Genomic DNA, 15,261 nt, shown 5'->3' on the forward strand with positions numbered 1-15,261 from the left:
AGGCAACTCAGTGGGGGAAACATCGTCTTCAGTAAGTGTGCTGGGACAACCAGATGAAAGTGAGCCCCTACCTCACACCATGTATGAAAAGTAACACAAAAGGGAACCAAAGACCTAAATGTCAGAGCTAAAACTATTAAAATCTTAGAAGAAAACACAGACATAAATCTTTATGACCTTGGGTTAGGCAATGGGTTCTTGGATACAATACCAAAAGCACAAGCAATGAAAGAAAACATAGATAAACTGGACTTCATCAAAATTAAAAGCTTTTGCACTTTAAAAGACACCACTGAGAAAAGGAGAAGACAATCTCCAGGAGAAAATATTTGCAATCACGTATATGACAAAGGCCTAATATCCAGAAAATATAAAGAATACTTACAACTCAACAATAAAAAGACAAATAACCCAAGTTTTTAAATGGGTAAAGGATTTGAATAGATATTTCTCCAAAGAAATATACAAATGGTTAATAAGCACATGAAAAAGATGCTCAACATCATTAGCTATTAGGGAACTGTAGATCAAAACCATAATGCAATACTACTTATCCACTACAATAGCTAACATCAAAAAGATAATAGTAAGTGTTGACAAAGATGCGGAGAAATTGGAACCCTCATGTATTGCTGATGAGAATGTCAATTGGTGCAACCATTTTGAAGAACAGTTGGGCATTTCTTCAAAAGGCTAAACAAAGTCACCATACGACCCAGCAGTTCCTATCCGAGATATATGCCCCGCAAAGTGGAAACCCGGTGTCCATCTACTGATGAATGGATAAATAAAATGTGATACAACTGTATAATGGAATTTTACTTGGTCATATAAAGGAATGAAGTATTGAAGATGCAACAACATGGATGATCCTCGAAAACATCATGCTAAGTGAAGGAAGCCACTTCTGTGTGAAATATCCAGAGTCGGTAAATCCATAGGGACAGAAAGTAGATTAGTGGTTGGAGCTGGGAGGTTGGGAGAACAGGGAGTGAGTGCTTGATAGGTATAGGGTTTCTTTTGGGGGTGAAAACAATTCTGGAATTGGAAAGTGGTGATGCTTGCAAAATTCTGTGAATGTACTAAAAACACTGAATTGTACAAATAAAAAGGGTGAATTTGATGGTGTGTGAATTATTTCTAAATAAAAAAAATTCATCAGCTCTTAGGACATCAGAAGAAAAAGAATCTTTGGTATAAGCAATATTTAGTCCCTGCTTTTGGTAAACTGGATAATTAAAAAAACAAAAAACAAATTACATAATTCAAGAGAAAGCATACCCTAACTGAGTGACAGTTGAGTTAGGGACCCCAGAAAAAGACATGTTCTTACTCTGTTCTTGTAGCTGTGAGCCTGGCGATTTTAGTTAAGGTGTGACCCAACCAAATGCGGCTGGGCCCTAACTGATCCTTTGACTGGAGGTGTTATGAGGAGGAAGCCACGTGGAGCAGCAGGAGCCGGCAGTGGCGGGAGAGGACACCGCCACGTGCACTGCCGCGTGCTCTGCCATGTGACAGAGGAGCTCAGGATGAGGGTCCCCAGCAGCCAGCCCCGGAACACAGTCTTCAGGGAGAAAGCGTCGCCTTGCCGATGCCTCGATTTGGACTTCTAGCCTCGAAACTGTGAGGCCACAGATTGCCTCGTTTAAGCCGCCCCACTTCGTGGTAGCTGTGATTGCAGCCGGGAAAGGCAGACACACTGGTGGCCTTCATGATCGACTCTACGTGGATCAGTGGCCTGAAACTGAGGTCAAGGTTAAACACACACTTCAACAGTGTAACAACACGAGTGCAAAGCCCTGCCGTGTGACTTCGTGGCTGAGGCCTGGGCAGGGTTCCCGACTTCCCAAGCCTCGGTTTCCCTGCCTGTGCGTGGGGAAAGATCACCCAGCTTACCTTCTGGAAGCTCTGAGGCTCAGATGCAACGACGTCTGTAAAGCCCAGGACAGGATAGGAGGTTTCCCTGGGAGAAGCCCACACACCCACAGGAGGCCCCCGCGTCTGCAGCGGGGGCTGGGGAGACGCAGGCCCTTGATCCAAGTCCAAGCTCCCCTCTGTCCCAGGGTGCTGGCCTTCTCCTGGGTGTCGTCTGTCACTGTGGCCACAGTGGGCGCGGGAGGCTGGTGCAGCGGTGGGGTAGGAGTTCTGGAGGCACCCCTCCTAACACATCCTGAGGTCCAGCCATCCCTCCTTGGGGACCCCACAGATGCTCTCCCACAGGAGGTAAGGCCCTGTGTTTGGCCCCCAGTTGCCCAGGCCACTTCTCGGCCCTCATTTCATTCTGCCTCTCACTGCACTGGACGTGCTGGTCACTCCCAGCCCTGTGGGGCACTTTCCTCTCTGCTTTTCCTGGAGCCTCAATGTCCTTTCCCAGGCTCCTTGAGGCTTCCTTGCAGCCCCAGGACTTCTCAATTCCAGGCGGTCCCCTGGCTCCCTCCTCCCAGGGGAGCTCCTCTAGCCCCTGGTGTCACGTGCCATTGATACCCCGCCATCTCCAAGTCCCGACCTCTGAGTGCCAACCACCTACTCGGCTGCCACACTAGTGGTCTCAAAACCCCTCGGATGCGCCGCGTCCCTCCCTTACCTCCTAACCCACATCTCCCGTGCTCCCCACAAACCTGCTCACCCCTCTTGCCTGGGCTTTTCCAAAACGATTCCTCCCTGCTCTCTCTGTGGCTGCCTGTGCCCCTGCTACCCCCAACGGTTTAGTCTCAGCCAGAACGGGCCCCCCAAAGTCAGACTGAGGCAGGCTGGAATAGGGCACCCTGGGCGGGCCAGGGGCGTCGGTCGGTTCAGCTGGAGCCAGCGTCCAGCCGCAGACAGCCAGATGCAGAGCAGGAAGGAGGGGCCGAGCCAAAGGGGGACCAGACCCTCATTTCCAGAACCGGCTGAGATAGCCAGGTGGGGGAGAACGGGACTTTCCACCCCCAATCCTGGCCCAAAGCCTAGCAATAGGCTAACATGTAAAACCTGGACACAGCTCAATCCGGCGTGTCCCTCCCTGGGGGCCCGTGCTGACTTCTCCAGTGTGGGTTCCTTCTTCCCCACCCTTGCTTTTCCCCGTGTGTGCCGGCCTTTCAAATAAACTTGACTGCTTGCTACTATGCCTCTTGTCCCTGAATTCTTTCTTGAGACGAGAAAAATGAGCATGCACCGGAGCCCACCTCGGGTGCCAACCGGGCTCTGGCAACAAGACCAGGTCCCTTCTTGTCTCCAAACCCTCCGCCGGCTTCCCATCCCTCCGAAGGTGAAGCCCTCCACCCCAGATCTCCTTCCGGCCTCACTGCCCTCCTTGCCATCTGTTTCTGTCCAGCCTGACATTCTCCACCTTTCAGATTGTTTACCCCGTTCAGATTTAACCTTATTGTTGAAATAGTTGGATTTATGTCAGCAGTTTTGCTCTGTTTTCTGTCTCACAGCCTTTTTGTTCCCCCTTTATGTGTTATGTAATATGTTCTAGTGCAACATTTACATTCCTTGAATGATTGCCTAACTATACTGAGATATTTCCTTAGTGGTTGCTCTGGGGCTCACATCTGCAAATATCAAAACCGACCTTAGGCTTGTGCTAACTCAATTCCAGGGAGACAGAGAAACTTTCCTCACAGACAGCTCTGTTCTCCCCCAGCCCCCACGGCCTTTTCTCCATTATTCAGATCAAATTCTCTCTATTGATAAACAAATTTGTTGCTTCTTTCTTCTGCCAGTTCTACTGAACTTCTCATTTGTTACTGTGCTTTTCAACTCTAGAATTTCCATTTGGTTCTATTAAAAAATACTTTGTGTCTGGATGGACATTCTCTATCTGATGACTGTCATCACACCTTCCTTTCTTCAGATGTGGTCCGTGTACCTACAGTGAACTGAATGTATCCATAACCCCTGCTCTACAGTTTGTCTGCTGGGTGCACATCAGGTCTCCCCCCAAAGCAGCTTTTGTTCTGTGTAGGTGACATTATTCTGTTTTCTTTTTTCCTTTTTCTCGCATAGGCGATGCTGTCCTGTTTCTCTGTCTGGTAACTTTTTTGTTGAGAATGGGGCATCTTTGAGACTAGACTGCAGCACGGAACCCCTCCTTCCCTCGGGGCTTAGCTGCTTGCTTAGCGACCTGCAGGGCTACTTTGGCCGAGTGCTCCCCCTGGGGCGCAGCCTGGGCCTGCCCTCGTTCCCCGGGAGGCCGCTTCCAGGGCTCCATCCTCCCCATCCCCGCATTCGCGTCCAGCTCTGATTGCTGGGTGAGTGAGCCTTGCTTTCCATCACAAACTGCTCTACTTGTGGGGCCCCTGGGGGAGGCAGGTGTGTACCTTTGAGGCTTGGACCTTCCTCTGCGAGGGGAGCAGGCGCAGGCGCTGGCAGGGGGGAGCTCACTGCTCCCTGGCGCCCCCCACCTCAGATCCTCCCTGGGGAGGAGTGGTGCAGGCCAGGAGTGCCGCCAGCTCAACCCAGAGCTGGGGAGGACGGGATTCGCGATGTGCATGGGCGTCCAGTCGACGTGCAGAAGCTCCTCCTGCCCAGAGCTGCGGTGATGGCAGCTGAGGAGCCCCTGGCCCAGGGCTGCTCGGCAAAGGCAGATGTGGTCTTCACCAGCCTGGTGGGCGTGGGTATGAGGGAGCAGGGGTCACCCAGCAGCCGCAGCCCTCTTGATATCGTCTTCTGCAGTGTTGTGCCGTGTCCATCAGCTGCCGAGTCCATCCGGATCAGCCCCAACACCCCAGGGAGCAGGGAGGGGGAACCACCACTGGCTGCCAAGCCCAGGTGACAGCTCCTCGGCAGGGCAGGGCTGTGGGGGGATGGGTGCATCTGCCAACTCCAATGCCATGGCCTCCCACTGCTCCCACCAAGTTTCTGTAGGTTTTATCGAAGACATTCTCAATTTGTTGTAAACCCTTTGAGCAATCTCCCAATTTTGAATGGTGTCTGCTAATTTTGACCAGAACTACAGGTGCCTGCTCTCGGGAGCTTTCCCTGGGCTCCTTGTGCTGCCATTCTGGAAGCTTCTGTCCTCGCTGTTCTTTGAATTTACTGAACATGCTCCTGCCCCAGGGCCTTTGTACCTTCTCTTTCTTCTGCTTGGGTATCCACATGGTTCACTTTTCAATCTCTTTCAGACTCTGTTCAAATGTTACCTTCTCGTAAACACACAGCCCCTACTAGCATAGCCAGGTAAGTTAAAAAAAGCACACACATATGAAAGGATGGACTCAACTTTATATTCTTTCCAACACTTAACAGAAATGAACACCTGTTTCCAGATTTTCCTTATGCTTCTTTGTGCACTAAGTACAAATCTCAAAGGATAGTAAGTTTGGAAAGTCTGATATCAAACTACAGAATTGACCAGACTCGCGGTAGGTGGTCACCTCTCACAGCACAGCACGAGCGCCCGCCACACGGGTTTTATTTGTTCCTTCGCTGTCTGCCTTCCCCATGAGAAGCCCAGCTCCACGGGTGCAGGCATTTTCTGCTGACCGCTGCCGCTCTAGCACTTAGCATGGGACCAGCAGGTAGCAGGTGCTCGGTCAGCACCTGCCGATGGAGGCTTTGTGTGGAGGACATATTGTGAGAGTGTGGGGTCAAGAGGGCCATGTCACAAGCTCTCTGCTAAGGAGGGCAGCTCCAGTCATACGGGAAGCTGCTTTCTGCAAGCACCTTTGGGCTCCTAGGTAGGAAGGCAGGGCCAGAGCTGGGAACATCTTGAGGACTGGGAGAGCCAAATGGGAGTGTGGAGGTTGGGAACGGCCAAGGAAGGGAGCACGGCCCCAGCAGACAGCTGGAGGTTCAGAGTTGTGGGCACAAAAGCGGAGAGACCTCCAGAGCCAGAGAACAGAAATGATGTTCTAGGTGCGACATTAGGTTGTTAAGAGTTGGGGGAGGGATGTTCGTCTACCATGACCCCTGAAACCTGCTGGGAAAGGTGTGCTTCCTGGTGTCTGGAGCACCTTAGAGGAGGAGGAGAAGGACTAAAGAACGAGACTGCAGCGGAGGGAGGCCACCCGAGAGGGGGGCCCGGGAACAGGGGGCCTTCTGGTCTTCTGCCTTCGTTTCAGGGAGTTTCTGGAACTTCTGCACAGTGTGGACGGGAACCTCAGTCGACAGCAGGTCTGCACTGCGTTTGCTCAACATTGACCAAAACCGACGCTGGTCCCCAGCTGGCAAACTGGCTGGCAGGCAGTGGCCTGACTGGGCCCTCGACACCCGGGCTGTGCTCCCCTGGAACACAGGGCACCGCGCCAGAAGCCAGCGTCTCCGTGAACCTTTCAGAAGGTCTCGCCCAGCCACCCCTGCTGGCTCTGGGCTGCAGCCAAGGACACAGGGCGGCACCCGGAGGCCTTGCTCCCAACCTCCCCTGACCGCGGCCACATTTTCTAAACCCTGCTGCATCACGAGCGTCCCCAGACAGGTGCATTTTTATGCACACTGACAGTTAACACCAAAGACAAATGCAAGGTCAAAGACAATGTTTTAATTGGATGTGGCTGTGAGCAGCACTGACAAACACTGCAGACACCGATACAAACGGATTGTAAACAGTCCCCGCCAGCAGTCAGGTAAGTTCAGAGAAAACACACACAGATTAAAAGATGGACTCCATTTTATATTCTTTCCAGCACTGACAACTGCTTCTAGATTTTCTCTATACTTCTTTGTGCTTTCATTTCAGTAAAAGTTAAAAAGGATAATAAAATTTGTAAAGTCTGATACCAAATTGTACAAAATTGACCAGACCCATGCATGTGGGGTGATAATCATTTTACAAAATACTATGATTTAAGATCACCAGTATTAACTTAAATTACTTCATCTTTTTTTTTACTCCAAGCACCTCTGGCAATTTTACCTAGGAAAATAACATGCATCGATTAGAAAAACAGGTATTCTAAATACATTTTCTTTATGTGACATATTAAAAATAAGCTACAGGAAACCTATTCAACTTACCCACAAAATAGAGTAAGTAAAGACAGATTTAGAGAAGGACAAATAGAATCCAAGCCACTAACTGTCACTCCTGGACAGTTTCACAGGTCAGATTTTGACAGGTGTATCCACAGCACATTCAGAACAGACAGGTAATATATAAACAGTGTCAGAGAAGCTCCCACAGCAGCCAGAGGACAAATGTGCCGTCTTTGCCCCAGAAGACCCCTTAACACTGTTGGATTGGAGGGCTCATTTGGCTACAGGATACACGTTTAAAGCTGAGAGAAAACCGTTAAATACTTTTTTTTTTTAAACAAAAAGTTAAAAATATCTGAGTACTCAAATCTGATCTTATCATTCTATCAGTTTTGGTTTTGAATTGGCTTTAAGTATATCAACACAGCACACTAAAAAATCATGCATGCACCACCGGAGTTATGCTGTGCAGGAGACCCCTCCTTCCGACAGGGGTCTAACTTTAACAGCGCAACGTTCACTGCTTCGTCTGTCATGGTGGGATGATAAAACGTCAACACAGAGCAGGCAGGCCACAAAGCCAGCATCTCCTCTCTCCACGCAGCGGCCGCAGAGGAGGCCCTGCCCTTGACTGCAAACGAATGCACCCGAGGCCGAGGGGGGCAGCCCTGCGGCCCTGGTGGACCTGGAGCCCCCAGCCGCCCCACCTAGGGCCCCCAGACCCACTTGGAGAAGCAGTGGGGAGCGGTATGCTGGGCTGGGGGAGACATGGGGCTCCTGCGCGGGGGGGTGGATGGGTGACGAGGTGGCTTTCACTTCCAGGGAACCCGAAATCCCTGGAGCAGAGGGTCGGCTGGGAAAGCGCTGTGCACGTGACTCAAGCGACCTGCCACGTGGCCTCGCACACTGCCGCCACGGGGGACTCCCTGAGCTGCTCCCGCAGCTGCCCCTCACCCGTCGCTCGGCTCCGGGAGCGACACATGGTGTCCTGAGACTTGAAGTGCCAAGTCCACCCCTGCTCCTCCCACTGAAGTCTGAGCTCCTTCTCAACACCAAGTTCATAACTAAAAATCTCTAAGCGCAAGCTTCAGTACCTTCTATCTGAGACAACAGATAGCTATGAACAAATAAACAATGACACAAAACTTGGGGGAAAATTCCGTATGCTCAAAGGTTGGTTGTTGTCTGAATTTCAGAAGGAACTCAGGTTTTCTTTTTAACACTGCAGCCTAGACTTCAAAGCCACCGGTTTCCACCCAAGACGGGGAAGCTCCTTGGGGGTTGCCGGTCCTTCAGGTCCAAATAAAGGAGACCCTGGAGGAGGCCCAATGGGGCGCCGGCCGCCTCCTGAAGACACGCTGGGCCGGCCTTAGCGGCAGGGAAAACGGGGAAGGAACAACAAGGTGGAGGGGAAGGAAGGCCCGAGGGCGGAGGGCTGCCCCCACCCCCCGGTGAGACCTGCAGAACCACCTCAGCCTCGCTGCTGAACCACCCCAGTGGGCAAACTGTGGGCGCCTCAGGGCCTGAAAATGAAGCCCCACATACGCTGCTTAAAGCACCGTTAGAAAGACAGAAATAACCAGAGAGCCAACCCCAGGACTGCAGCTCCGCCTAAACTGAGGGCTGACTAGGAACAAAATGCCGTACTTTGTGCTAAGGGCATCGCTTATTTAAAGTACGCATCAGCGTGCTCTCTTCAGCTCCACGCACAGAGCAGTCGGGGTCTCCACTCCTACCTGAGAGCTAATCACTGAGGGTCTCCCCAACTGTGAGGTCCTGGAGAGCCTCAACAATCTTTGTAGCCACATGGCCGCAGCTGCAGCCTAAACGGGCAGAGAAGCATGTGCCCCAGCTCACAACTAGAACCTTCCGTACATGCTGCAAAGGAGTTTATAAAAGGATATAATTTATAGAGCCTCTGTACAAAACAGTCTTGGACACAGACACCTGCCCCGGGTCTCAGAAGAAGTCCATGGCGGTTGGTCTTCTCTTCGGAGGGGCGGTGAGCGGCCGCTTGGGTGCCAGCAGGGCGCTGGAAGGTGAGCGTGAGGGGGTCTTCAGCACCCCGTGGAGGGGTCTCTGCTCCGGGTTGAAGGCCACTCTGGAGGGGCCCGAGGGGCTGACCAGGAGGCTCTTGTCGGTCTTCTTGAATTCTGCTCCAACAAGAGGAAGGATGCGTTACCGGGGTGCAACCTCGCTGTCCCTCCAGCCACTCTACCGCGTCCCTGCCTTGGCACCATGCCTGTCACAGGCCCATGCTCAGGTCCTGGGCCCACCAGCATGGAGCTGGGCTGCCCCTCACTCGCGGTAGTGTTTGTGCGTGCGTGCCTCCCACGGTGGCATGTGTGCGTGCCTCCCACAAGGCCACATCTGGAGTGGGCACCCAAGGACCTTCCTATCTCCCAGAATCTGCCCCAAGGGCCTAGAAAGTTCTGCGGCACGTCCCCGAGCAGAATCTGAGGGGAGCCAGGAGGCTCAGGCCCTGGAGGGTGAGCTCGGAAGGTGGAGGTTAGGGGGGCAGGAATGGGGAGCCACAGGAAGCCCTGGCTGAGGGGACCTCGTGAGCCAAGTGCAGCAGAGCCTCTTGGGCAGTCTCCACACAGTCCCTCTGCACACATGCATGTGCACACACACACACACATACACCCTCACTTGTGGTCAGGTCTTAAATGCATTCTAGACTTGAAAAAAGTCAGGTTTCTTAAAAAAATCCCAGACAACTACTACAAGTGGTAAGATGGGCGTCCCCAGGAGCCAGCCAGGCCCCCCTCTGGCCTCCTTCCTGGGCAGCAGCTGGCTCAGAGTTTCAGCAGAGAGGGGCAGGATTGGGAGAGGGGCTTTGCACATCTTTACCTGGGAGCCTCCCCGGAAACCTCACCCACCCATGTCCCCACCGACAGCTCAGCGAGGATGCGCATCCAGCTCAGGGCTGGTGGGCACACTCCTGTGGAAGGAGCTCTGCTGTCTAAGGGACTCCAAGCCCATCTCCCGAGAGGGCTCCGGCTAGACGCTCCTGGAGCACAGCCCACACTCACCTGTAGTCATGTTTCTGTTCAGCCCGAAGGTGACCTTCTTGGAGCTGGACGGCGTTCGGTTTAACTGCAGAGGAGAAATAAAGGGCGCACAACAGATGGAGTCAGGGTGCTTGGCGGACGTTTCCCCGGAGACCCTGCAGAGCACCTGGGAACCCGGGAAAGAGCACCACCCTCCCTAGCTGCCCACCAACCACCACACAGCAGACGCCAAGGGGCGCAGCGGTGCTGGGTCAACCGGGGGGGACGCCAGGGCCGAGCGACCCTGCACTCCCTGGCCTGGTGCGCTGATGATGCGCTTTCACACGCGGTGACACCCCCCACCCCCGACAACGCTGCAGGACGAGCTGGACGTGTCTCTGCCTCACTGGCGGCGGCACTGCTTCTCCACCTGCATTCCCAGTGAAGAAAGGAAAACCGATGTTCAAAATCCCTTAAATAACAGGAACAAACGTCCTTAGCAAAACACTGTAAGGACACATTTTAATGCTTCTTATTTATTTTGTTGCAGAGTTTTGAAGTTTTAACTCGAATGCTGTATGAAACTGAACAGACTTGACCTAGAATGGAATTTGGCTTCACTGGACAAAGGATATGCATTTCTGAACTTCTTGGACACAAAGACTCCCATTTATTCGTGTATCTGAATACTTCATTAAAATTAAGTTCTGTTCTTTTTGAAAGATTCCAAGACACTAATCCATTTTGCATTGTTTCCTAAAATTCCCTGCTGGGAACTCTCTATTTCTGTTGGTATCCCCTTTTTCTACCTTGTATCATTTCTGCTTTAACACTGTAAACATCTCAGGAGAGGCACCGGGCTGCTGCAAGCCTCGAGGCACTTAGCAAGTATCCCTGAAACGTCCTAAACATACATGTCCACACCAGCCCCTCTGCTGGCTCAGGCCTTTCAAAAAGCACACACTGCTCAGAACTGCCGCTCACTCAGGGTCTCCACACCCAGGGTCGCTCCCGGCCAGCCCAAACTGCCAGTGCAGGGGCCTGCGCCGCCCAGCCCAGCCCAGCCCCAGAGACTGTACAGTCGGTTGAAAGCAGCTCATTGTCTATCTCCTGAATCCAAAGAAGACTCCTGTCTCTCTGGACCGCTGGTTCAGCAGCACTTGACAGAGCTGACCTTCCCTTTGCGACACACTGTTACATCGCCTGGCCTTCTGGAAACCACTGCGCCCCTTCTTGCCCAGCCCTTCCTCCTCCATCTGAGGTATAAAGATGGTCTCCTCTGGGCATTCTTTCCTCTTCTGCGACACATCTTTCACCTATTCCCAAGGATTTTAAGACTCGGTTTCCCTGGTCCTGCTGACCACATATCAGCTGATGGGCCCCCCTTGCCTCCCTGAGAATTTGTATCATGACCTGAACTTGCAAGTCCCCTCTGCTGTGGGATCCCGCAGGATCGGTCCCAGACCACCCAGACGCGAGCACAACATGACTCCTGGACTGAGAACACGGCCTAGAGCATTCTGGGCTCCCTGGGGCACGAGCACTGCCTGGCAGGGTGGACCTGGGCTCCTTTCCTGGGCAGCCGGCTCCTGTGGACGGAACCCCAGGGCCGAAGGGCTGCCGAGATGCACTTAGACCCAGGAAGGCAGCTAGCCCACAGCCCTGCTCTGAGGGTGGCAGTGCCAATGCCCCAGCACACCGTTTTGGTTTTTGCCAACAGCAAAGACAGTGTACCTGGATGGCGGGCTTCAGAGAGGAGATGGCAGCACTGCTTTTAGCTTTTCTGAAGAACAAGGGCTTTGGTAAGAAGGGGGTGTCGAACTTCACAAAGTCATTCTCTGTCCTCAGCTTCTTTTTCTTCAAAGAGATGAAAGTTCCACTGTTTCCCTATGTGGGCGAGGGGCGAGAAATCAAAGAGAGGGGTTGCACCACACCGGCTCTGTCACCCATGCACACAGGAAGCAAAAATAGGTCGAAGAGGGTGCAGATAAACAGAGGCCTGTTCCCAGGAACCTGTGCATCGAAGATGAGACCCAAGCAACCACTGAGTCAGCCCACAGGACTCTTTCTGTGCCATGTCCACTCGTAGAACACAGACTCCACTCAGAGAAGCACTACCTCACCATAGCCCTGGACTCCCAGAAACAAGAACCCATTTTTATTATCTCCATCTTCAAACTCAGGTAACAGGTTTTGAGTATTTTGGGGCTTTCAAGGGTCATCTGTTAAAGAGCCACTCATTTTCTCCTTTCTGATCAAAGACGTAAATGTCCACTGGAAGTCTGAGTGGCATGAATGGGCGCGCCCGACGTCTGCGGTGGGTTCCAGGGCTCAAACATGTGGACAGGGTGCATCACCGGGGTCTGCCAGCTGACGATAACCCAAGACTGTGCTAGAGCTCTGGGGTCCCAGGGTCTGGGAAACCCGATGCAGAGACCCCAGTGACTCCCGGGATCTGGAGCAGCAGACCCCGCTGGGCCCTGGAGCCGCTGGGTGGGATTAGTGAGTAGTGAGAACTGCCGTCTGGCCAAGGCTGACAGAGACCCCGGTGGAGCTGAGTCACAGAGGCCCCCTGCCCCTGCCATGTGAGTGTGCTTCACCTGGGCTGCTCTCCAGCCAGAGAGGGGACGGGGAAAGGTCACACTGCCCACGTTCTTCCAGAGTCCAGGACTTTGGGAGAACAGGAGTTGTGAGGACAGAAAGAGGAACCCGGCTGAGTAGAAGGGGGCCAGGGAGGCTGTTGTTCCCAAGCGACCCCAGTCTCTGTACCTGCTGCAGTGGGACTGAGGCAGAGGGCGACGGCACCTGTATGTGGGGGCACAGGGCCCGACAGGTGAGACCCAGCAGGTCGGGGGTGGGGGGACAGGTCAGCATGCAGTATGCTGGTGGGCCCTACGGGAGGTCAAGCAGGTGCACGGGAGGTAAGGCCAGCATGTCAGGAGTGGAGGGCTAACAGTTAAGCCCCAGCCTGCCAGGGGTGGGGGGACAGGAGGTGAGCCCGGCAGTATGATGGTGGGGGGCAACAGGAGGTAAGCCTCCAACACATCAGGGCTGGGCAGGCCCTTGAAGAGCACCTGGTCAGCAGAACGTTCTGTCCACTTGGGAATCTTGTGAGAGCAGAACAAAACCGGGTTCTAGGTTTCGCCCTCAGGGACCGAGACTCAGTAGCTGTGCAACGGGTCTGGACTCTGCACACCTTCTTTATGCCCCACCCCCACGTGCAGCAGGTTTAGATGTCTCGTCCCCAGCCCACTCCCTCAGCGCAGTCTCTGCTGGGGCCTAAGGTCCTGAAAGCAGGAGGGTGGGGTGATAAGCAGCCAGAGGCCTCTCTGGGGAGGGAGCCCCACACCGGCCGGCGAGCAGCCCCCAGGCCCAGGGCTGGGCAGAGTCCCAGCAGAGGGGAGCCTGCTGAGCCTGAAGTGCCCATGGGTGTGCAGAGCTGGAGCTGGGGGCCAGGAAGCCATGGCAGGAAATCTTGCAGGCCTTCTGAGGTCAGTGTAAAGTCTAGACTTTTCTCTGGAGGGAGCCAGGGAGGGTAGTGAGCACCAGAATCAAGGTGAAGGAAGTATCAGGGGTAGGAGGTGACATCATGAAGGTGACGCAGCAAGTTGGGCCAAGGCCTGAGACTAGAAATGGAGAGGCCTGCACTGGCCTTCACCAAGTCCACCCCAGCCCTGACACAGTGCTGCAAATGGCGTGTGTGGACACAGGCACAGTAGCAGGGCCGGCAGCCATGTTCTGAAAGAGGCCAGAGTCTATGCCAGGCTTTGCAGGCCAGCTGGAGCCCGAAGCCCACCTCGGCCTCTGCAGAGAAAACATGCACAGTGGGCATTGGTGTGACCCGACAACCATTCCTTAAGACTCAGGCCTGCAGCTACCACCCACTAAACAGCAAGTCATATGCCCAGATGAGACGTGCAAGGGAGGGCAGGAGTCTGCACCTGCAAGTGTGAGCAAGGCAGGAGGACCTGGGGCTTCCTCTCTAGCCAAAGGGCCCAGGACTAGGCATCACCTGGTGGAGAAACCGAGAGCAGCATCTGGTGGAGAATGCAGGCCTGCCTGCCTGCTCATGGGAGCTGTCTCCACAGCCTGCAGCTGACCCTCTGCAGCTGGCAAGCATGGCCTGGTGACTTGTACAAGGCCCCTCTATGCACTGACAAAGGCTGCTAGAAATCCTGGCCTGCTCGAGTTGTGTGCCAGCCCCACCTGCCGCCTCAGTATAAGGGGTCCGAAGGGAGCCAAGGAGCCCCCCCAAGGACTTCAGCACAAAAGCCTCGGCTCTCCCCTCCTTACCAGAGCTTGGATCTGCTTGGCCTCAGTTTTAAATACTCCGTTGTGTTCTACCAAGTTCAACATCTCTTTCATTTTCTTTCTCTTTTTCAAGATGGCAGTTTTCTGATTCGAAAAGTCACAGAGATCAGGGCTGCTGGGTTCCCTTTTCCTCTTCTTTAGTCTGAGGCCCGGAGGCAGGGGGTTTTGGAGGCCCCCTTCCTCCCCCGGGCCTGCAGGGGGGCTTTCTTTCTCCAGCCGGGGCGGGGGCTGTGGGGCCAGGCTGCCGCGGAGAACAGGAGGGGCCCTGGGCCTCTGCTTCCCTTTGGGGCTCTGGACCCCACCTGGTGGGGAAGCAGGGGCGGCAGGCTCCTGAGGGTGCTGGCTGCCCGGGCCTCTCTGAAACACGCCCTCTGGAGGTGAGGCTGCTAACTCCACGGTCCCTTCCTGGACCTTCAGGCTCCTCTTCCTCGGTCGTTTCCTTTTGTTTTGTGTGGGGGTGGTCTCCACTGCAGTGCTGGGGAGGGTCCCCGCTCCACTCTCGGCCGCACTTCCCTTCTGGTCTTTCCTGTCGCCTGCCTCTGGCTCCCGGCTCCCATTCTGTTCCACGCACACGGCTTTATCCCCCGAATTGACATTTTCAGGCTGGAGACTCTTCTTCTTCTTCTTCCTCTTTTTCCTCTTTGGAACACTGGCTTCACTTCCTTCTTCTGCAGCAAGAAAGCATTTGTTTCCTGTAAGGACACACAGAGACCGATCACCACGCGCCCTGATGTCATGTGGAAACAAGGCCTTGCTGGATCCCGAGGCAGGCTGATTAGCAGAGAGAACTTTCTGGCATTTTACCAGCAGAAACATTTCTGTCCTCCCTGATGCACTGGAATGCCACTAATTCTCTCATTTGCCCCATTTCTTCCCATTTGCAGCTGTGACTGGAAACTTCAGTATCGGTGGGACTGAAATAATATCCAGATACCTACTCATTTTAAGACCAAAGGATTTCTTGACCCGACTGATACACTAAAAAACACAGAGCCAGGATAGTAAGGAAATCACTGCCCCTAAGGGCAGCCCCCCTATCTAGCACTTCCCAGTCCTCACC

General features: G+C 53.7%; 1 protein-coding gene across 2 annotated transcripts in view; it reads right to left on the minus strand.

Moving 5' to 3' along the window:
* Window positions 1–6,443: 6,443 nt before the first annotated feature.
* RRP1B (ribosomal RNA processing 1B) overlaps window positions 6,444–15,261 on the minus strand; it is a 37,226-nt gene continuing 28,408 nt past the window's right edge. Inside the window, exons 13-16 of one of the 2 annotated variants that reach the window (XM_037830898.1) lie at window positions 14,184–14,893; window positions 11,625–11,777; window positions 9,933–9,996; window positions 6,444–9,050 (exon numbers count right to left, since the gene is read on the minus strand). In XM_037830898.1, the coding sequence (XP_037686826.1) occupies window positions 8,857–9,050; window positions 9,933–9,996; window positions 11,625–11,777; window positions 14,184–14,893 (1,121 nt within the window). In that variant the 3' untranslated portion in view covers window positions 6,444–8,856. Of the gene's footprint in view, window positions 9,051–9,932; window positions 10,321–11,624; window positions 11,778–14,183; window positions 14,894–15,261 lie in introns of both variants that reach the window. The other variant, XR_005215984.1, reaches the window with a different exon arrangement.

This window comes from Choloepus didactylus, chromosome 1 (genome assembly GCF_015220235.1).
Source record: "Choloepus didactylus isolate mChoDid1 chromosome 1, mChoDid1.pri, whole genome shotgun sequence".
In the NCBI taxonomy this organism is placed as follows: domain Eukaryota; kingdom Metazoa; phylum Chordata; class Mammalia; order Pilosa; family Megalonychidae; genus Choloepus; species Choloepus didactylus.